The sequence below is a fragment of the Oncorhynchus mykiss genome, chromosome 22 (assembly GCF_057628025.1).
Source record: "Oncorhynchus mykiss isolate SJ-2025 chromosome 22, ASM5762802v1, whole genome shotgun sequence".
NCBI lineage: Eukaryota > Metazoa > Chordata > Actinopteri > Salmoniformes > Salmonidae > Oncorhynchus > Oncorhynchus mykiss.
In genome coordinates this window covers 16,501,523-16,525,770 of record NC_143043.1, presented here as the reverse complement: position 1 = coordinate 16,525,770, position 24,248 = coordinate 16,501,523, and the positions used below count along the sequence as shown (strand labels likewise).

The following is a 24,248-nucleotide window of genomic DNA, read 5'->3' as shown; positions in this document are numbered from 1 at the left end:
CAGACCCCTTGACCTTTTCCACATTTTGTCACATTACAGCCTTATTCTAAAATCCCCTTCAACCTACACACTATACCCCATAATGACAAAGCAAAAACAGGTTTTTATAAATGTTTGCACATTTATAAACATTTTTTTACACAGAAATACCGTATTTACATATTATTCAGACCCTTTGCTATGAGACTCAAAATTGAGTTCAGGTGAAACCTGTTTCCATTGATCATCCTTGAGATGTTTCTACAACTTGATTGCAGTCCACCGATTGTAAATTCAAGTGATTGGACATGATTTGGAAAGGCACACACCTGACTATATAAGGTCCCACAGTTGACAGTGAATGTCAGAGGAAAAACCAAGCCATGAGGTTGAAGGAATTGTCCGTAGAGCTCCCTGACACGATTGTGTCGAGGCACAGATATGGGGCAGAGTACCAAAAAATGTATGAATTATTGAGGGTCCCCAAGAACACAGTGGCCTCCATCATTCTTAAATGGAAGAAGTTTGGAACCACCAAGACTCTTCCTAGAGCTGGACGCTTGGCCAAACTGAGCAATCGGGGGAGAAGGGCCTTGGTCAGGGAGGTGACCATGAACCCAATGGTCCCTCTGACAGAGCTCCTCTGTGGAGATGGGAGAACCCTCTGACAACCATCTCTGCAGCACTCCACCAATCAGACCTTTTATGGTAGAGTGGCCAGACGGAAGCCAACCAGGAAAAGGCACATGACAGCCCGCTTGGAGTTTGCCAAAGACACCCAAAGGACTCTCAGACCATGAGGAACAAGATTCTCTGGTCTGATGAAACCAAGATTGAACTCTTTGGCCTGAATGCGAAGCATCACATCTGGAGGAAACCTGGCACCATCCCTACGGCGAAGCCTGGTGTTGCAGCATCATGCCGTGAGGGTGTTTTTCAATGGCAGGGACTGGGAGACTAGTCAGGATCGAGGGAAAGATGAACAGAGCAAAGTACAGTGAGATCTTTGATGAAAACCAGCTCCTCAGGCTGGGGTGAAGATTTGTCTTCCAACTGGACAACGACCTTAAGCACAAAGCCAAGATACCTCAGTAGTGGCTTCGGGACAAGTCTCTGAATGTCCATGAGTGGCCCAGTACACAGCCCAGACTTGAACACGACCGAACATCTCTGGAGAGACCTGAAAATAGCTGTGCAGCGGCGCTCTCCAGCCAACCCGACAGAGCTTGAGAGGATCTGTAGAGAAGAATGGGAGAAACTCCCCAAATACAGGTGTGCCATGCTTGTAGCGTCATACCCAAGAAGACTCGAGGCTGTAATCACCGCCAAAAGTGGTTTATGTAAATGTGTAAATGTAATATATATATTTTCTAGAAATGATCAAACATTTCTAGAAACCTGTTTTTGCTTTGTAATTCAGCCTTTAGTTTTAACGCCACCATTGTTTTCGTATATTTTACAAACTTCATTAAATGTTGAATCCTTGGTGCCAATAGGGCAGTTTAGAACACAGATGAGGGATGAATTCACTGAGGTTTGCAAGAGTTTTGGTGGTTTATTTGTGTTCAGATCTGGTGTGTCTGATTCTTGTTTGCTGTTTTGTTGATTAACCACCCATGACTGTATTTGTTTGTGACAGAGACATGCTTGTTGCAATTCATCCATTTCCAATCCTTTGGCCTTCACCAATTGATATTCCAAGTGAATATTTGATCATCTAAATTACATTTTTTTAACACAATACAACAAGTATTTAATAAGGAAGGCCTTATTTTGAGGGCCTAGTTTTACCCAATACAGTGGTCTGAAACTCGTGTTTTACAGACCTGCAAGTCACATTATGATGGCTTGCAAAATGAGTGTGGATATTCAACATTTTGAACATGCATTCAGAATGACTGTTCAGCCAACCCCCAGAATGAGATTAAGCTATGAGCCTACCTAAACCATCTAAACTGGAACAACCATTTCGGTAACAGGTGCATTAAGTCCAAGTAACAGGTTGGAATAGTTTAGAAAAATAGATGTTATTTATATTTGAGTGGCATAAGATGAATTAATCAATCAAAACATAGATATTGAAACAAATAATTCTAAAAGCCAACCCGCAATAGAGCATGCTAGGAAATATGATAATGACAGGTGTGGTTTTGGTTAAACACTGGTTCTTAACACAAACACGGGGGTTCTTTTAAACCAATGAGTGTTAATTTAACAGCTGAATCAACACTGGAAATGTTACACTGAAAAATCAGTACTAGATAAAACTTTCCAATTTGCGGTTTAGCTTTCCCTATCTCTTTGAGTCACCACTTTCTAACTTGCCTCTCTCTCTCTCTCTGTTTCTCGGTCTCTCTCTCTGAGTCACTCTCTTCCTATTCTTACCCCTCTATTTCTATCTCAATATCCCTCTCACTGCCTGCTGAAATCCTGTTGACTCATCACACCAAATTCAATAACTCAAGAATAGTTGAAATTTGGGAGTTACTGGGAGTTATCTTAACCCTAGAGAGAGAGTGATACGCTCCCTGGAGTTAGTATTGATAACTGTAGTTCATTGGGAAGGAGTACTTTTAACTCAATGAAAGGGAAATGTCACGATTTTTCAACATCATATTCATCATCTTCAGCATCAGCCCAATATCAACATATGTGAAAATTGTGCGTTTCTATGTTTTGTAGTAAAATAGACAGAGAAAGATAAGTGTTTTCAATGACATCATCAAGCAGTTAGCAGACAATTACTAATGCCAAATTCACACGATGAACACCGATGATGTCATTATAAACACGTATCTCCTATCTTTAAGAGTAACCAGAGACAGGGAGTTAAATATTGAAAAAAATAATTCCCAGCATGCTCTTGTAACGCGCGGGATATGAACTCAGGTCTCCCAGGGGAGCAACCAATGTCTTAGACCAAGAGGACATGTCCTTTTTGGGCTGAGGGCAAACACTGGTTTTGAAGTTCACAGGCGGGTCTACTTCGTCAGGCAACCTCGTGTGACACATTCACTTCCCCCTTTGACCGCTCCCCCGCGAGAGCCCGCCCCACATTTGGCGCCAATGTAACACTCTGGATAACACCAGAGTAACACCACCGTCTTAGACCGTTAGACTAAGAAGGAAATGCCTTTTGGACTGACCGTGACCGACTCATGTCCACGGCACTCTGTTGCAGGTTGATTTCTTGTCTCTTGCACATTGACTGTTTCTTTAAATCTGATGCTACACAAAGATACGATACATGCAACTCATCCAATCTGTAAGGGGTTGGATTCATAGCAGCTGTTAGTGAGATAGTTGTTCCAGTTTGATGTTGTTCGTCTCCATGTGCTGTATCGTCTTCCCTACTCTAACAGGTGTTCTGAATGCAAGTTAGGGGTGATGTCAAAGTGCCGGATATCTTCCTGTGAGATGGCTTCCGACAGAAATGGGATATCTTATTGCAAAGCACCATCATGTGAAATGTTCAGAAATGTTCAAATAAGGCTTTACATCATTCTTACTCAAAGGAAGTCAGCTGAAAGAAAAATGTGCTCTGCTGCAGTTGATTGTTAATTAAAAACAACACAGAAAAGTGTCAAAGGGCAAGGGAATTGATAAAAAATGATACTGAAATGAGTTCAATTCAAGAAACTCTCAGAGTTTAATATTTACTCCATTTAGTGTCGTTTTAACTCCAAAAATATCAACCCCATGACTAAAATAGTGTTGAAATTTGACTCCATAGGAGTTGAATTAACTCATGTGATTTTACTATGTGGATGTCATCTTATTTTTGTATTCATCCACAACCCAGCTATATCTGTACACTAACTGATTCACTAGGAATGGGATCATTTGCTTGGTTTACCAAACTCCTTTACTATAAGCTTTTGGTGCCAAGTTGGCACCCGATCAAAACTCAATCTCGACCCCAGTTGGCCAACCTCTCCTATGTCTCTGGGTAGCATACACAAGGCCACGGCCCAGGCTGCTGTGTATTAACAACCATACTGTAAGTGAATGGATCCCAAATGGCACTCTATTCCCTACATAGTGCCTTATAGGCCCTGGTCAACAGTAGTGCACTATATAGGGCATACTATGCCATTTGGGATACAGGCAGTGAGAGCAGGCTGGCACAGAGGTAATGATCCATCTTAGACAGCAGCAGCCATTCTGGCATCTCCTGTCCTGGCTGTGTGTGTGTCTCTGTAGTGGCTCCCATGCAGTCTGGGTCCCATGTGTGTGTTTATCAAACTAATTAAACCAGGACCAATTAACAGGCAACCATGCAGAGAGCACAATTAGACCTAAGACCCATACCATCCATTCCCATTCATACCATCCCTTCTCTCTCTTTTCCCTCGTACCATCCCTTCTGTCTCTTTTCCCTCCTACCTTCCCTTCTCTCTCTTTTCCCTCATACCATCCCTTCTCTCTCTTTTCCCTCCTACCCTCCCTTCTCTCTCTTTTCCCTCATACCATCCCTTCTCTCTCTTTTCCCTCCTACCCTCCCTTCTCTCTCTTTTCCCTCCTACCCTCCCTTCTCTCTCTCTTCCCTCCTACCCTCCCTTCTCTCTCTTTTCCCTCCTACCCTCCCTTCTCTCTCTTTTCTCTCCCTTCTCTCTCTTTTCCCTCGTACCCTCCCTTCTCTCTCTTTTCCCTACCTTCTCTCTCTTTCCCTCGTACCATCCCTTCTCTCTCTTTTCCCTCGTACCATCCCTTCTCTCTCTTTTCCCTCGTACCATCCCTTCTCTCTCTTTTCCCTCGTACCATCCCTTCTCTCTCTTTTCACTCGTGCCCTCCCTTCTCTCTCTTTTCCCTCCTACCCTCCCTTCTCTCTCTTTTCCCTCCTACCCTCCCTTCTCTCTCTTTTCCCTCCTACCCTCCCTTCTCTCTCTTTTCCCTCCTACCCTCCCTTCTCTCTCTTTTCCCTCCTACCCTCCCTTCTCTCTCTTTTCCCTCGTACCCTCCCTTCTCTCTCTTTTCCCTCGTACCATCCCTTCTCTCTCTTTTCCCTCGTACCATCCCTTCTCTCTCTTTTCACTCGTGCCCTCCCTTCTCTCTCTTTTCCCTCCTACCCTCCCTTCTCTCTCTTTTCCCTCCTACCCTCCCTTCTCTCTCTTTTCCCTCCTACCCTCCCTTCTCTCTCTTTTCCCTCCTACCCTCCCTTCTCTCTCTTTTCCCTCCTACCCTCCCTTCTCTCTCTTTTCCCTCCTACCCTCCCTTCTCTCTCTTTTCCCTCCTACCCTTCCTACTCTCTATTTTCCCTCCTACCTTCCCTTCTCTCTCTTTTCACTCGTGCCCTCCCTTCTCTCTCTTTTCCCTCGTACCATCCCTTCTGTCTCTTTTCCCTCCTACCCTCCCTTCTCTCTCTATTCCCTCATACCATCCCTTCTCTCTCTTTTCCCTCCTACCATCCCTTCTCTCTCTTTTCCCTCCTACCCTCCCTTCTCTCTCTTTTCCCTCATACCCTCCCTTCTCTCTCTTTTCCCTCCTACCCTCCCTTCTCTCTCTTTTCCCTCCTACCCTCCCTTCTCTCTCTTTTCACTCGTGCCCTCCCTTCTCTCTCTTTTCCCTCCTACCCTCCCTTCTCTCTCTTTTCACTCGTGCCCTCCCTTCTCTCTCTTTTCCCTCATACCATCCCTTCTCTCTCTTTTCCCTCCTACCCTCCCTTCTCTCTCTTTTCACTCGTACCCTCCCTTCTCTCTCTTTTCCCTCATACCATCCCTTCTCTCTTTTCCCTCGTACCCTCCCTTCTCTCTCTTTTCTCTCCCTTCTCTCTCTTTTCCCTCGTACCCTCCCTTCTCTCTCTTTTCCCTACCTTCTCTCTCTTTCCCTCGTACCATCCCTTCTCTCTCTTTTCCCTCGTACCATCCCTTCTCTCTCTTTTCCCTCGTACCCTCCCTTCTCTCTCTTTTCCCTCGTACCATCCCTTCTCTCTCTTTTCCCTCGTACCATACCTTCTCTCTCTTTCCCTCGTACCATCCCTTCTCTCTCTTTTCCCTCGTACCATCCCTTCTCTCTCTTTTCCCTCGTACCCTCCCGTCTCTCTCTTTTCCCTCCCTTCTCTCTCTTTTCCCTCGTACCATCCCTTCTCTCTCTTCCCTCGTACCCTCACTTCTCTCTCTTTCCCCTCCCTTCTCTCTCTTTTCCCTCGTACCATCCCTTCTCTCTCTTCCCTCGTACCCTCACTTCTCTCTCTTTTCCCTCCCTTCTCTCTCTTTTCCCTCGTACCATCTCTTCTCTCTCTTCCCTCGTACCCTCCTTTCTCTCCCTTTTCCCTTGTACCCTCCCTTCTCTCTCTTTTCCCTCCCTTCTCTCTCTCTTCTGTTCAGTGGCTGTCCAGTCATTACGGCGAGAGGGAGACTGGAGGGAAAGAAGGAGGAGTGGTAGACAGGGCGCCAGGGAAAGAGGGATGAGAAGAATGAGTTACGGTCCCCCCTCGCTTGTCACTCCCTTCTCCCTCTCATCAACCACCTCCTCCCTCCTGGGGAACGAATGGGAAATGGGACGGTCACGGATTGTTAATTCTGCCGATCCCCCGCCGCCCACGAGCCCTGCTCAGCCAAACCCCCCCGCACAGCACGCCTGTCTGCATGCTTTGCACGCTCCCTCACTGGTGATAATGTGCATAGAGAATACACATGAAGCATAGAGGCTGACACAGCTAGACACACAAAGAGTTTCAAATGTAGGCATACATACACACAAACACACACACACACACACACAAAAGAGGCCGTTCTTGCTAATGTTCTTGAAATGTGCTTGTTTAAAGGCTTTTGGGAGTGTGATTACCTGCAGTATTGATTTTGATTAGAAGTGCCTCCCTAACTAGAGAGAAAAAAGAGATGCCCAGCCAATCTCAATTCAAGTGGACAGCCACAGTTGTACTTAATATATTGGCTGGGCCTGGAAACAGTTCTTTCGCCATCTTCTCTTCATCTGCTGAACATGGATGCATGCGCATGGAAGGCCCTGTCCACTCGATTTTACTCCGAATTGCTCAACCTTGTTGCTGTGGTGTTAGCAACAGCATGTTTGACAAGCACGCTGCATACATGTTTCTCTGTTTTATATCACACTGTTTATCGTGTCTGGGAGTCAAATTAGAGGTCCCATGACCTTGTCCTTGTCGGAAGTGTGTGTGTGTGTGTGTGTGTGTGCGTGTGCGTGCGTCTGTGTGTGTGTGTGTGAGGTGGCTGAAAAAGCAGTAGCACACCTCCTGTGGCACAGATGTATCTGTCCTGACACCTTGTGTTGTCCCCTTATGTAGTCAACCAGAACGCTGCCTCTACAGCCACACACCTCTGTTCTACAACAGATAGAGAGCAGGGCATCAACATACTGTACTGGCTGAACACTGGTTGGGTTGGCCTCGTTCATTAGTGTGTGTATGGGGTGGGGGGGTGTGGGGGGGGGGGGGGGGGCAGAAACAAACATAATCAAATAGCACTTTGGTTTCCACTGGGATGTGGGAAATTGTTTTTGGCTATCATTTGCTTTGCTTTGAGATATAATTGTTCTGGAAACATGATTGCTCTGGAGATATGATTCTTATAGTGATATAATTGTTCTGGAAACATGATTGCTCTGGAGATATGATTCTTATAGAGATATAATTGTTCTGGAAACATGATTGCTCTGGAGATATGATTCTTATAGAGATATAATTGTTCTGGAAACATGATTGCTCTGGAGATATGATTCTTATAGAGATATAATTGTTCTGGAAACATGATTGCTCTGGAGATATGATTCTTATAGAGATATAATTGTTCTGGAAACATGATTGCTCTGGAGATATGATTCTTATAGAGACATAATTGTTCTGGAAACATGATTGCTCTGGAGATATGATTCTTATAGAGATATAATTGTTCTGGAAACATGATTGCTCTGGAGATATGATTCTTATAGAGATATAATTGTTCTGGAAACATGATTGCTCTGGAGATATGATTCTTATAGAGATATAATTGTTCTGGAAACATGATTGCTCTGGAGATATGATTCTTATAGAGATATAATTGTTCTGGAAACATGATTGCTCTGGAGATATGATTCTTATAGAGATATAATTGTTCTGGAAACATGATTGCTCTGGAGATATGATTCTTATAGAGATATAATTGTTCTGGAAACATGATTGCTCTGGAGATATGATTCTTATAGAGATATAATTGTTCTGGAAACATGATTGCTCTGGAGATATGATTCTTATATAGATATAATTGTTTTGGAAACATGATTGCTCTGGAGATATGATTCTTATAGAGATATAATTGTTCTGGAAACATGATTGCTCTGGAGATATGATTCTTATAGAGACATAATTGTTCTGGAAACATGATTGCTCTGGAGATATGATTCTTATAGAGATATAATTGTTCTGGAAACATGATTGCTCTGGAGATATGATTCTTATAGAGATATAATTGTTCTGGAAACATGATTGCTCTGGAGATATGATTCTTATAGAGATATAATTGTTCTGGAAACATGATTGCTCTGGAGATATGATTCTTATAGAGATATAATTGTTCTGGAAACATGATTGCTCTGGAGATATGATTCTTATAGAGATATAATTGTTCTGGAAACATGATTGCTCTGGAGATATGATTCTTATAGAGATATAATTGTTCTGGAAACATGATTGCTCTGGAGATATGATTCTTATAGAGATATAATTGTTCTGGAAACATGATTGCTCTGGAGATATGATTCTTATAGAGATATAATTGTTCTGGAAACATGATTGCTCTGGAGATATGATTCTTATAGAGATATAATTGTTCTGGAAACATGATTGCTCTGGAGATATGATTCTTATAGAGATATAATTGTTCTGGAAACATGATTGCTCTGGAGATATGATTCTTATAGAGACATAATTGTTCTGGAAACATGATTGCTCTGGAGATATGATTCTTATAGAGATATAATTGTTCTGGAAACATGATTGCTCTGGAGATATGATTCTTATAGTGATATAATTGTTCTGCAGATGTAAATGTTATGTCCATCCCCACCGCTAAACAGGGAATAGGGCGCAATTTGGGATGCAGGCAGTGTGTCTCAAAGTGGCCTGATATCCTCTCCTGGGGTCCCCTCATTACTCCATCCCTCAGGCATGTTCTTTTTGACACAGAGAGAGTACTTCCACAACAATAACAGCCCACTGGGCAGAAACTGTGTGAATCAACGTTGTTCCAACGTCATTAAAATATATATATATACAATTGTGATGACGTTGAATCAATGTGGAAAACTGATTGTATTTGTAAAAAGTCATCAACGTAAAGGAATTTTGTGTTTTGAACCTAAATCCAATTTAAAAAAATGTGTGTGTTCGTTGCGTTCCTCCCCCCCACACACACACACACACTCCACCCCTCCTGTTTCCCTCCTGTTTCCAGTCCTATGACTCATTGTTTAAGAGAGCTACTCTGGAAAGTTAGCCATGTTATCCAGGGAAAGAGAGGACAGAATGGGTGTAAGTGTGGTTTTACAAGACCACTAATGTACTTTATTCACTTCACTCCCGAAGTCAGTGTTTAATACAGGAACGCTACTCACCTAGAGAGTTCATTACATTCCATATTTTATTACACCTAACCAGGAGAAATAACGTTTCAGTGTCCTGCCCTGCAGCCTACGACTATTACATCATTTCTAAATATTCAGCTGGCTCCAGTGGAGGTCGGTGCCGTTTAAGATGAGAGAGGACAGTCTTTTTTTTAATGAGCATGTCCTTATTTCTCCTACAGCATATCGGATGACTGTCATTCATATTCCGCTCACCCTGCTCAATGTAACGGCGATCGGTTTAGGCTACTACATGATTCTCGAATGTTCCCTGTACCCATCATGAGGTTGCTACAACCTAGTCTATGACTGAACGTTTGGAACGTAGGTGCACACAGGTCGAGAGAAACAATTTGAGTAATAAAGGTGGCAGACCTTTAATACCGCCTTGCACACTCTTGCCTTGCACACTCTTTCATAGCAGCCACATACAAACAGCATTGATCACTTTGCTCGTATAATTCCTCTTCGCATCTCTATGCTCTCCTCCTCTCACCTTTTCCCTTCGCTTGTGGACTTCAGTGCACAACACCTTCGCTGTCTGTGACCAGGAAAAAAATCTTTCCAAGTCAAACCTTCATATCATAACCAATAACCACTACACACAGCCTACATCGTTGTGGTCACCGTATTAGCTAACGTCATAGTCAACATAGCTACTAGAACTAACGTGCTAGTAAACTCGCTACAATCATGCAGTGCAGTGTACAGTCAGCAAGCATTTACACCGGCGGGCCACAATTGCAATAAATTCATAAAACTAAAAGCTTACCTTGACTTGGAAGAATTACAGTGTTGGATAGCCATAGCCATCTAGCTAAAATAGCATCTCTCTCTGTTTCAGCCAGGTGTTTGAAACTAGCTAGCTGCATTTGCTAGCCCAGTGAAAGTTAAAAGAATATAACAAAATATAGCTAGCTTTCTCTCTCTCTCTCTCTCTCTTGCTTCCCCTTTTTTTTAAAGAAATTAATTAGTTCAAAACTGTTCAACTATTGTCTTTCTCTCTCTTTGAGTCCACTACTCACCACATTTGATGCATGGCCATTCAAGTTAGCTGTAGCTTATCCTTTCAGTATTAGATTGATTTTCTTATCCTTTGATTGGGTGGACAACATTTCAGTTCATGCTGCCAGAGCTCTGATACGTTAGAGGACGTCCTCCGGAAGTTGTCATAACTACTGTGTAAGTATATGGAAGGGGGTGAGAACCATGAGCCTCCTAGGATTTATATTGAAGTCAATGTACCAAGAGGAGAATGGAAACTAGCTGTCCTCCGGCTACACCATTGTGCTATCCTACAGAGTGCTGTTGAGGCTACTGTAGACCTTCATTGCAAAACAATTATTTGGTGACAATATATTTAGTATAATTTTATCTAAAAAGGGTAACTTTTTTAACGTTTCACTGTTTTTATTTTTATGAAATTCTCTGAGGAGGATGGTCCTCCCCTTCCTCCTCTGAGGAATCTCCACTGGTTGATTCCGTGTTTTTCATGTTTTATCCTGCTCATACAGTCGGTGCTAGACATGGTCCTGTCCTATGCCAATGCATCCTACCGTGTGTGTGTATTTTTCTGTGTCTGCCAATGCGTGCAAATGTGTGTGTGTGTGCAAATGTGCATGTGTGCGCTAGACATTGTCCTGTGCTATGCCAATGCATTCTACTTCCTGGTTGCTTCCTTGACTCTGTGATGTCATCAGCCTGGGACGGCCTGGTGTGGACTGCTATAGCCAGCATGAAAGTGGAGCCGCTGTCCTCCAGCTACAGTTCCTCATCAACGAGGTAAGACTAAATCTATTCTATTCAAGGTAAGATTCCCTCCCTGATGCCTTCATATAACAATCTTCTCAGTCGTCTACAAGCAGTGCTTCCCATTTCCAGTCCTTGAGTATCCCCAACAGCACACGTTTTTGTTGTTACCCTTGACAAACTCACCTGATTCAACTCATTGAGGGCTTGATGATTAGTTGACACGTTGATTCAGGTGAGCTTGTCCGGGTCTATAACAAAAATGGGAAACACTGGTCAAAAGGCCTCTTCTCTTTGCCTCTCATCTGAAAATATAGTATGGGTGAAGGCAATATGGCCAACAAACATGGAGTGCACCTCCAGTTCACCCAACTGAGAACACATCATCTGTAATAGAAGCTAAGAGTTCTACCATTCCTCTTCATACTTTGAATTTAGCTCTGTTCTAAATCTTGTTCTGGGCAGATACATTCACAGTTCACAGACTCCCTATTGATTTCAAACCTTGACTCAACACTCTTTTAGGATGGTTATGACTAATGGTAGCACTGTTATTTAGCAACTATGAGGGGTGTGGAGCGGGGGAGATGGATGGGTGGTGGGAGATGGGGGATATGGAGGGGTGTTTGGTGGGGGAAGATGGGGCTTTATGAGGGGTGGATGTCAAGTATTCTCCCGGCTAGCTAGAGCATTTTGAACTGTGGTGGCTCAGTGGTCTGAGCAGCAGTCTTCGACTACGAGCATCACGAGTTCGTCTCCCTTCACTCACTGTCACTTTCTGTAATACGCCCCTGTTAGTAATTGTGTGTGCATGTGGTGGGGGGGGAGCACAGCTGCAGCAGTGTGTGATATTAGTTCTTTGTGTGTGAGGGGGTGGCTAATTACTGTGACAAGAGGGAAGGAAGGGGGTCATTAATGTCCTTATCTTGTGTGTAGGGAGAGAGTGATATAGGAAAGAGAGGGGAGAGATACAGAGAGAGAAAGGAAAGGAGAGAAAGACAGGGAGAGAGAGAGAGGAGAGATATTGATAGATGTTAGAGTTGGCTTTTTTAATGCCCATTCATGTGAAGCTAGAAGCATATTTTCCCTTCAGAATGTGGATAATATAATCACTGTGTGTAGTGTAGGGATGTGCATGGCCATTTGAATATTCAAATATCCGAACAGACATTGGTATGCAAATACTTGTGAATATTTGTTTTTGGGAGGAAAAAAATATGAATTTTAGGCAGATTCTACCACTGAAATGTATTTTTCTAAATTATATTAAAATGTCTTGTTGCTTATGTTTGCCAAACAACGCATCAAAGAGGTTCAATGTGTAGCGAGTGGAGTAAAAGTTCACAAAATATGGAATAAAAGGACCGAATTAAAAGTTAGTGAAATAAAAAGGCTACATCGAGCAACCAACGGGTTAGACGACTAAACTCAACTCCACGATTTACGAGCTACAGGCCGCCCACACTAGTCGCCGCTCGAATAGTGAAATTATTTCAAACCCCCATAGTTTAGTGTACTGGTGAAAACAAACACAACTATCGAAGGCAGAGCAGAATGTTTTATTCAAAACCAATGTAAAAAAATTCTGATGAACTGTATACTCCACACTTCAAATCAATGTCTGATAATCACATTTCCTCGTATGCATATACTAGTTCCACACATGTGGAACATGTGGAACATGTGGAACCGAACATTGACACAGACATGTACACAAATGCAGTGCCTTGAGAAAGTATTCATACCCCTTGACGTGTCGTGTTACGGCCTGAATTCAAAATTGATTTTCTCACCCATCTACACACAATACCCCATAATGGCAAGTGAAAACACAGAAATATCTAATTTAAATACAGAAATATCTCATTTACATAAGTATTCACACCCCTGAGTCAGATTAGAATTGGGTTAGAATTGGCTTTGGCGCGATTACAGCTGTGAGTCTTTAAAAGCTTTGCACACCTGGATTGTACAATGTTTTTTGAAACTCTTCAAGCTTTGTCAAGTTAGTTGTTGTTGATCATTGCTAGACAGCCATTTTCATCTCTTGCCATAGATTCTCAAGTCAATTTAAGTCAAAACTGTAACTAGGCCACTCAGGACCATTGAATGTCATCTTGGTACGCAACTCCAGTGTACAGTTGGCCAGGTGTTTTAGGCTATTGTTCTGCTGAAAGGTGAACTTGTCTCCCATAGTTTGTTGGAAAGCCTGTGCTGAGCTCTATTTCATTTATTTTCATCCCCCAAAATCTCCCTTGTCCTTGCCAATGACAAGCACACCCATAACATGATGCAGCCACCACCATGCTTGAAAATATTAAGAGTGGTACTCATTGATGTGCTGATTCGCCCCAAACATAACGCTTTGTATTCCGGACATAAAGTTCATTTTCTGCCACATTTTTAAAAAGTATTTCTTAAGTGCCTTATTGCAAACAGGATGCATGTTTTGGAATATGTGTATTCTGTACATGCTTCCTTCGTTTCACTATGACATTTAGGTTAGTATTGTGGAGTAACTACAATGTTGTTGATCCATCCTCCGTTTTCTGCTATAATAGCCATTAAACTCTATCTGTATCTTTGTAGTTACTGGGTGTGTTGATACACCATCCAAAGAGTAATACATAACTTCACCATGTTGAAACGGATTTTCAATGTGTGCCTTTTGCTCCCCAACTACCAATATGTGCATTTCTTTGCGAAGCATTGGAAAACCTTCCTTGTCTTTGGGGTTGGACCTGTGTTTGAGATTCATTGCTCAACTGAAGGACCTTACAGATAATTGTATGTGTAGGGTACAGAGATGAGATCATGTTAGACACAATTACTGACTTGTTAAGCACATGTGCACTCCTGAACTTAGGCTTGCCATAACCAATTAGTTGAATACTTACTGACTCAAGACATTTCAGATTTTCATATTTTAAATGAATTTGTAGACAGTTCTAAAAACACATTTCCACTTTGACATTATGGGGTATTGTGTGTAGGCCAGTGACACAAAATCAAAATCAAAATGTGGAAAAAGTCAAGGGGTGTGAATATTTTCTGAAGGCACTGTACCTGTTGACACAGGCATGTACACAAATACAGGATATGGACATTTATTTTATCCGTCTCTCTCTCACACTCTCACACTGCGCTCTTGTGTGGCTCAGTTGGCAGAGCATGGCACTTGCGACGCCAGTATTGTGGGTTTGATTCCTGGGGCCAAGCATACTTCAAATAGAAGCACACGTAAGTTGCTTTGGATAAAAGCTTCTGCTAAATAGCATATATTATTATATTCTACGCTCACAGGGAAAAACACTGGCCTCTCATATCCTCCAGTGACTCACAGCACTGATCTTGACACAGTTCTGATGGCTCTGATGCGGTGGTGTGTGGGTTGTCTAGTACGGAACACTGATGTTAGACACACATACAGCCCAGCTAGCAGCCCCTTGACATTCAACAGGCTGATTAGCTGTTGGGGCCCTGTAGGGCCACTCCTGACCTGCATGCCTCTGCCTCCCTCACACACCCAGTCAATAATAAGCCTCTGGCTAATGAGAGCCCAGCTACTTTACATTCAAATACAGCTCTCAGCAAACACAGACACTGGGTCAGGATTCTTGGGGATGCTGTATTGTTGGTGTGGTGGACCAACATGGATATTGTTTTCACTCTTTATTAATATGTTATTGCCCTGATTTGTTGCATGTCAGAGCCCTGCTGTCATTCACCTCTACTGTCATTCAGCTTTGCATTGGGTCACCTCTCATAATTATAGCCTCAGTGTCCCTGTTCAGGTTTGATCCCAGCTGGACTTATTCACTCCAGAGGACAAAGGCTTGTTCTTTATGTCAGAGTGCGACTAAAGGCTAATTAGATTGTTTGTTTGCTAATGTGAATGATTTGTTCCATGAATTATACATCTGATTAGTAAATGGGCTCGGTGGATCAGAGCTCAGTTGGTAAAGCATAGCGGTTCCTACGCCAGGCTTTGATTCCCGAGATCACCCATATGTGAAGTGCATGACCGATGTTGCTTTGGATAAAAGTGTTCTGCTAAATGGCATATATTATTAGAATGGTTCTTTTTAATATGGATAGTACTGTAAGAGAGAGGTTGTCAAGGCATCTGTAGAACAGACTGTTGGGTTTCAGGGGGAGCTGGAGCAGAGTAGAGTGGTCTAGAGGAGCCAAGTGAAGCAGAGCATCCAGGTAAACAGCCACCTGGGGAGATCAAGGATATTAACTTCTGACCAGGAAATAGTGACATTTTAGAGGAGCAGAACAGGCATTATATGGAGGAATGTGCAAACAGCTAATGGCAGACAGTTTTATGGCTTGGTTTTACCTGAACACATACAAATGCAGTCCTCTCTAACAATGTGGTATAAATAAATGAGGTGAGCGCTATTTATGACTTTACACAGTATCTCTGAACCTGTGGTTCATTAATCGCTGCTCTCCTCCCCTTTATCGCTCCCCACCCTCCTTGCAACTAACAGCATCCTCGTTTCGTTCCTGCGCTCTGTTGCATGTCTTTGAAGAAAGGCGACAGAGAGCATGTTTCTGTAAACACAATAAGCGCGCTGTCTCCCTTCTGTCTACTAGCCTGGGTGACGGGATCGTGATTGACAAGCACACACAAAGAATTACCACCCTGCTAGACACAGAGGAAGTTTGAGAGCGAACATTTGAGGACAGAAAGAAAGAGAGAGAGGTGGATGTATGCATAGATTGCATTTGGATTACTTGGATTCGTTCTGACATTTCAAGATTACATATTTTTTATTTATACTTTTTTTTATTATTTGTGTACTTGCTTGACATTTTACTGCATTGTTAGGAGCTAGTAACATAAGCATTTTTCTGCACCCGCTATAACATATGCTAAACTTTGATTTGGATTTGATTTGATTGTGAGAGAGAGTGAGAGAACGTGAGATAGGCAGGGAAGCAAACAGAATGAAGGGCAATATCAGATCTCTTAATCTCCTGAAGGTGCTAGCTAATCATCGCTGTGTACTCCATCAGTCAAATTTGACATGGATTAGTTGAGCATATCCAAGTTAATGCTATTAGCCAGCCAACACAACCAGAGCTCACTGAAACAGGATAAGGGTTCACTGACACCAAAACAGACAGAGGGTGGAAAAACACAAGCAATTATATCGTTCATTATTTTCCAGGCTGCTTAATTATTTTGTGGAGATTAATTTATTGTGGTTTATACCAACCTCCTATCCTTCATATGCTAATATGGTGTTATGAAGTAGCTGCCATGTTTTTAACTGAGATGGAGGAGGAACCGGGAAGATACACAGCAAAGGTTGAGCTCTCACATTTTAAAGGGATACTACGGGATTTTGGCAATGGGGCCCCTTTATCTACTTCTCCTGAGTCAGATGAACTCGTGGAGACCATTATGTCTCTGTGTCCAGAATGAAGGAAGTCAGAGGTAGTTTCCTGAGATGATACTAGTGTAATGACTGGAAGTCTATGGGTGTCTATGAGATCTAAGATGGCATAGCAGTTCAGACGTCTTTTTGTCCTCGTCCTGTCGTGTCCCGTATATATATATATATATATATATATATATATATATATATATATATTTCCCAAAGATTGGAAAGCAGCTGCGGTCATCCCCCTCTTCAAAGGGGGGGGACACTCTTGACCCAAACTGCTACAGACCTATATCTATCCTACCATGCCTTTCTAAGGTCTTCGAAAGCCAAGTCAACAAACAGATTATCGACCATTTCGAATCTCACCATACCTTCTCTGCTATGCAATCTGGTTTCAGAGCTGGTGCACCTCAGCCACGCTCAAGGTCCTAAATGATATCTTAACCGCCATCGATAAGAAACATTACTGTGCAGCCGTATTCATTGATCTGGCCAAGGCTTTCGACTCTGTCAATCACCACATCCTCATCGGCAGACTCGACAGCCTTGGTTTCTCAAATGATTGCCTCGCCTGGTTCACCAACTACTTCTCTGATAGAGTTCAGTGTGTCAAATCGGAGGGTCTGCTGTCCGGACCTCTGGCAGTCTCTATGGGGGTGCCACAGGGTTCAATTCTTGGACCGACTCTCTTCTCTGTATACATCAATGAGGTCGCTCTTGCTGCTGGTGAGTCTCTGATCCACCTCTACGCAGACGACACCATTCTGTATACTTCTGGCCCTTCTTTGGACACTATGTTAACAACCCTCCAGGCAAGCTTCAATGCCATACAACTCTCCTTCCGTGGCCTCCAATTGCTCTTAAATACAAGTAAAACTAAATGCATGCTCTTCAACCGATCGCTACCTGCACCTACCCGCCTGTCCAACATCACTACTCTGGACGGCTCTGACAGAACATGTGGACAACTACAAATACTTAGGTGTCTGGTTAGACTGTAAACTCTCCTTCCAGACCCATATCAAACATCTCCAATCCAAAGTTAAATCTAGAATTGGCTTCCTATTTCGCAACAAAGCATCCTTCACTCATGCTGCCAAACATACTCTTGTAAAACTAACCATCCTACCAATCCTAGACTTTGGCGATGTCATTTACAAAATAGCCTCCAATACCCTACTCAACAAATTGGATGCAGTCTATCACAGTGCAATCCGTTTTGTCACCAAAGCCCCATATACTACCCACCATTGCGACCTGTACGCTCTCGTTGGCTGGCCCTCGCTTCATACTCGTCACCAAACCCACTGGCTCCATGTCATCTACAAGACCCTGCTAGGTAAAGTCCCCCCTTATCTCAGCTCGCTGGTCACCATAGCATCTCCCACCTGTAGCACACGCTCCAGCAGGTATATCTCTCTAGTCACCCCAAAACCAATTCTTTCTTTGGCTGCCTCTCCTTCCAGTTCTCTGCTGCCAATGACTGGAACGAACTACAAAAATCTCTGAAACTGGAAACACTTATCTCCCTCACTAGCTTTAAGCACCAACTTTCAGAGCAGCTCAAAAATTACAGCACCTGTACATAGCCCACCTATAATTTAGCCCAAACAACTACCTCTTTCCCTACTGTATTTAATAAATTTATTTATTTTGCTCCTTTGCACCCCATTATTTTTATTTCTACTTTGCACTTTGCACATTCTTCCATTGCAAATCTACCATTCCAGTGTTTTACTTGCTATATTGTATTTACTTTGCCACCATGGCCTTTTTTTGCCTTTACCGCCCTTATCTCACCTCATTTGCTCACATCGTATTTAGACTTGTTTATACTGTATTATTGACTGTATGTTTGTTTTACTCCATATGTAACTCTGTGTCGTTGTATGTGTCAAACTGCTTTGCTTGATCTTGGCCAGGTCGCAATTGTAAATGAGAACTTGTTCTCAACTTGCCTACCTGGTTAAATAAAGGTGAAATAAATAAATAAAATAAAAAATCTGCTGCTTTCTAAGAGTATACTGCTTAGTTTGAAGAACGCTTCCCTTCACTTAGCTCCAAAATGTTCAAATCATTAGTATTCCAAACCAGAGCACCTCAAACTAGCGCCTCAGCTAATTGGGTAGAACATGGTGTACCTGACATTGAAAACAGGGAGATATACATGCATATAGAAGATATGCGCGCGCACACACACACACACACACACACACACACACACACACACACACACACACACACACACACACACACACACACACACACACACACACACACACACACAGTCCCAGAATACAACTGAAGACATTCATGAAAAGATGTTTACCCAGATGGGAATCTCAGTGGATTAGTGCCTGTATGCATGTTCCATGGGGATATGATGTTCTATGAGATGTGGAGTAATTTCCTCCCATGATTGAGCCCTTAATCTGGGGCTAATCCCCCCGTGGTTCCCCTGGGTCCCATCCTCCCCGCAGCCTTCCCACAGCACCAGTTACTGCACCGTACTGGGAATTCATGTAATCACTCACTCATAATCCCCCTTCACACAGAGAGGAAAGAAATTAAATATATTTCATAATCTCGGAAACTCAGAACTAAAATCTTGCATAATTGCGTCAGATGCTAAGTAAAATTCTGAGGGGAGATGTTAAGAGAAAGATACTAACATGACTTGCAAAGTCTCCACTCCCTGAACGTAAACGGAATTCGACAGATGTGGGCACCTGTGAGATCGTGCTTTGTCCAAATGATCATTGACGGAAAACCAGCATACCGGAACAAAGTTCCTCATTAGTCGTCACAGATCCACAGTCTGTTGACAGACTTTACTACCATTTATGTTGCGTGCGTCTGTCAACAAGAGATGACGTATTTCATAAAAATGACACTATACATCCTGTTGGACAGCCTCCTGGAACGCTGTAGTTCATTGACTCTCTTTACAAGATGTTTCTCAGACATTAAATGCATCTTTTTTTTATTTTTTTAAACATCCACCATACTCAGGTGATCGTTTACTACAGAGTATGCTAATGCTAGTTCAGACACATACATCCACAGGGTTATAGGAACAAGTCTGATTCAACACCTCATTCAACATCCCCTCAGTGAAAAATGACAGCGAGTAAGGGAGAGACCCCTCTCCTCTCAATTCTCATTTTCTGCATCCCAAATGGCAGCCCATGGGCCCCAGTCAAAGGTAATGCACTACATGGGAAATAGGGTGCTATTTGGGACCAAGTCATTGTATCCTGTTCACTCACTCTCACAGGTCTGAACTATGGCCCCAATATCTCTCTGTGTGTGTGTGTGTGTGTGTGTGTGTGTGTGTGTGTGTGTGTGTGTGTGTGTGTGTGTGTGTGTGTGTGTGTGTGTGTGTGTGTGTGTGTGTGTGTGTGTGTGTGTGTGTGTGTGTGTGTGTGTGTGTGTGTGTGTGCGCTGCCTGTGTGTGATTTTTGGTTCGTCCTGTGTGTGTGTACACGTAGTAGACACACAACTAATGATTCTCTGTGTCATAGGCCTACATTTCCAAATAATAAATGTCAGCCTCTGTGTCTGGGGACCTCATTTCTCACCTGTATGTTTCTGCACAAGCAGCTCCTGTCTCCAGAGACTTATACAGATGCATTCTGATGGTGTCTACTCGCTGTACTTGGGCATGACCGCTGATTAGGCTTACTGTTGTCATGACGTTGGCCTGGGGGTAGCTTTATGACAGTCATAAATACCTCTTCCCTCTTCCCCCCTTTTTCCTCTCTCTACCCTACTGATGTTACATTTGCAAACACCTTGGTTAACATAGAGATTCTGGGAACATCAGAAGGTGGGGGGAAATGAACTATATTCTGGTAACCCGACCAATTGAACATGCAGTGGTACTTAATGAATATGATGTCAGTTCGGTTGTCATCTGAGACATTCTCAACAATGATAAGATGACATAAAATCTACAGTGGAAAGTCTACACATCAGAGTTATCGGATTCACATGGAATTGTTGTTCAATTTAAATGTTTGAATATGGAATTATTCGTGATGGGATGAAATGTGATTTTAGCTTCTAAATTGTGACATTTGGGTTTTCATAAGGTAGGGCTCTGCTCAATCAGTGGCCCACCCCTGTGAAGGGACTTTTCAAACACGCCCTCCTCTCCCTTCCTATATAAAGCCTTGATGACAATATAACTTCCTGTTCCGAGGATGTGAGGACGACGGTCCGATGTCAGAATGGTTCAGATAATAACTACAAAACGAAAATCAAAAAAAAAAAAACATCAGCGTGAGCTTTGGTTGCGACTGGTATGAACTTCGAACTCTTATTCACTACAGAAGTGATACCTCCTAGCCATTGAGTTAGCAACAGCAGCTGCAAACGCAGGTTAGGAAGGAACAGACAGAGCATCCCGTCTACCACACAACGACGTTACTACAACGTATCCAATTTACCAGCAGAGACATTCTTCAAAGGACAAAGGACTCGGTTGGGCAACACGGCCTTCCATCTACCACCAACCTACTGAAGCACAGCTCAGAGTAAATATTTATTGCATTTTCTTTTTCCAAATGGGCGGTAATTTAGAATGCATAAGATACTGTATTTACGATAGCACAGCTTCTCCCTGTGTCCCTCAGTCTTCCCGCTCTTTCACTCAAACCCAGCCCCTTTTCTTTTGTGTAACCAGCTGTCATATCTGTTCCGCCTGCTAGGGAAGTTTCCCTTTATGATGTAATTAGTAATCAAGTTATGATTAATTATGTGTATGTGTAATTCTGTGTGATTAGTTAGGTATTTAGCAAATAAATAGTTAAACCCAATTTTGTATTGCTGATTCAACTTGTTAGCCAGGGTTCGTGCAGATGAGATGAGACTGAATTAAGGTGAGGATTAATATTGACTGCTATTGATGTAAAATATTACTAGGTCTTTATTAATAGTTTACTCGGAAGATAACAGCTCTATTAATATTATTTAGTGGTGCCCCGACTCTCTAGTTAATTACATTTACATTATTAGCTCAATCAGGTAATATTAATTACGGAGAAATTATTTTATAGAATAGCATGTCATATCACTTAATCCGGCATAGCCAAAGACACGACACTGTCAACACATGCATTCACACATACAGACACATACACTTTAGAATGGATATTTACACCCACACATATACAGGAACTGCCAAAATAAAGGAACACTTGGGTAAATGAGGGATTCAAATTGAAATTGAAAGCAGGTGCTTCCAAAAAAAAAAAAATTCAAGACCTCTACTAGTCTGGTTCATTCTTGGGAGCAATTTCCATACGCCTGAAGGTACCACGTTCATCTGTACAAACAATAGTATGCAAGTATAAACACCATGGGACCACTCAGCCATCATACCGCTCAGGAAGGAGACGCATTCTGCCTCCTAGAGATGAACATACTTTGGTGCGAAAAGTGCAAATCAATCCCAGAACAACAGCAAAGGACCTTGTGAAGATGCTGGAGGAAACAGGTACAAAAGTATCTATATCCACAGTAAAACTAGTCATATCTCGATTTAACATGAAAGGCCGCTCAGCAAGGAAGAAGCCACTGCTCCAAAACCGTCATAAAAAAAGCCAGACTACGGTTTACAACTGCACATGGGGACAAAGATCATACTTTTTGGAGAAATGTCATCTGGTCTGATGAAACAAAAATATATATATGAAATGTAAAAATATAACTGATAATCGTTATGTTTGGAGGACAAAGGGGGAGGCTTCCAAGCCGAAGAACACCATCCCAACCGTGAAGCACGGGGGTGGCAGCATCATGTTGTTGGGGTGCTTTGCTGCAGGAGGGACTGGTGCATTTCACAAAATAGATGGCATCAATAGGCAAGGAAAATTATGTGGATATATTGAAGCAACATCTCAAGACATCAGTCAGGATGTTAAAGCTTGGTCGCAAATGGGTCTTCCAAATGGACAATGACCCCAAGCATACTTCCAAAGTTGTGGCAAAATGGCTTATGGACAACAAAGTCAAGGTATTGGAATGGCCATCTCATAGTCCTGACCTCAATCCCATAGAAAATGTGTGGGCAGAACTGAAAAAGCGAGTGAGAGCAAGGAGGCCTACAAACCTGACTCAGTTACACCAGCACTGTCAGGAGGAATGGGCCAAAATTCCCCCAACTTATTGTGGGAAGCTTGTGGAAGGCTACCTGAAAATTTGACCCAAGTTAAACCATTTAAAGGCAATGCTACCAAATACTAATTTGGTGTATGTAAACTTCTGATCCACTGGGAATGTGATGAAAGAAATAAAAGCTGAAATAAATCATTCTCTCTACAATTTTTCTGACATTTCACCTTCTTAAAATAAGTGGTGATACTAACTGACCTAAGGCAGGAAATTTTTACTTGAATTAAATGTCAGGAATTGTGAAAAACTGAGTTTAAATGTATTTGGCTATGGTGTATGTAAACTTCCTATTTCAACTGTACGTACACATCGCATTTATTTTCTACTTATATTTGACTCACTTTAACATTGTGTATGCGTATTTATTATTCAACACATTCTTACCTGGGATTTGAACTCACAACCTCTTGGTTTATTTCATTACGATATTCTTGCTTCGCCACCATGTCTGTGTCAGTAACTGATTTCCCCTCCATTTCTACACTTTGGACTTCAAAGTAAATCTCAGTTTTGTTAAAAAAATATACTTAAGAAAATACTATTATACTGTATTCATCAGTATGATTCAGGAGTAACATCAAAACAAAATTATATGCCCCACCAACATTAGACAACTACACAATTTCACATTTGAAGTGTTCCAAAACATGTTTTCACGAGTGAAATGTAAAATGTGAAGTGTACCAAAAACACGTTGTCATGTGATTTTCCACATGAAAAATCCTCACTTTCAATAATGCTTAGATGCTCTTATTGCACAAGCTTTTACAAACGTTTCCTGTATTTTTTTAATGGTAAGTTACCAGCTACTGAGTTGCAGTGAAAATAGTGGAAACTCCTTTCATTAATGTATTTCTACAGCTGAACTGTATTTTTTTCTCAATAAATATACAACAACAAATTGTATTCAGGAAGTAGTGCACAGAAATTCAAATTCTAATATTTTCAATACTGGAACATTTGGTTGACTTTCTGAACTGACTGGAACTTAAATGGAATTGACCTCCTCATTGGTTAGCACACTTGGGACACAACCACACCTGATATTTTAAATGACAGTCTCATAAATAACAGCAAACTGAATTTGCTGCTTTGCCACCAGGTCTGTGGCCATGACAGAAATTGGCCAGAGATTTATAAGCAAGAATGCATTTCTGCACTTTACTAAAAAGTTACCCGGAATCAAGTCAATAATTGTGCGATTATCTGACAACACCAACTAAAAAGTATCAGTGTTCAGGGACACTTGACATTAAGGCCTAGATTCAATCAGATCAAGCATAAACATACGATAGCTGACACCCACATAGCTGGAGTTTAATGTGACATTGTACCTGCTACACCAGAAAAACAACACAA

General features: G+C 42.2%; 1 protein-coding gene across 11 annotated transcripts in view; it reads left to right on the top strand.

Moving 5' to 3' along the window:
• stxbp5l (syntaxin binding protein 5L) overlaps positions 1-24,248 on the top strand; it is a 232,826-nt gene that overhangs the window by 92,930 nt on the left and 115,648 nt on the right. For all 11 annotated transcript variants that reach the window (XM_036958794.2, XM_036958792.2, XM_036958790.2 and 8 more), the window contains exon 3: positions 11,262-11,343. In XM_036958794.2, coding sequence (XP_036814689.1) covers positions 11,262-11,343 — 82 coding nt within the window. The remainder of the gene's footprint in view (positions 1-11,261; positions 11,344-24,248) is intronic.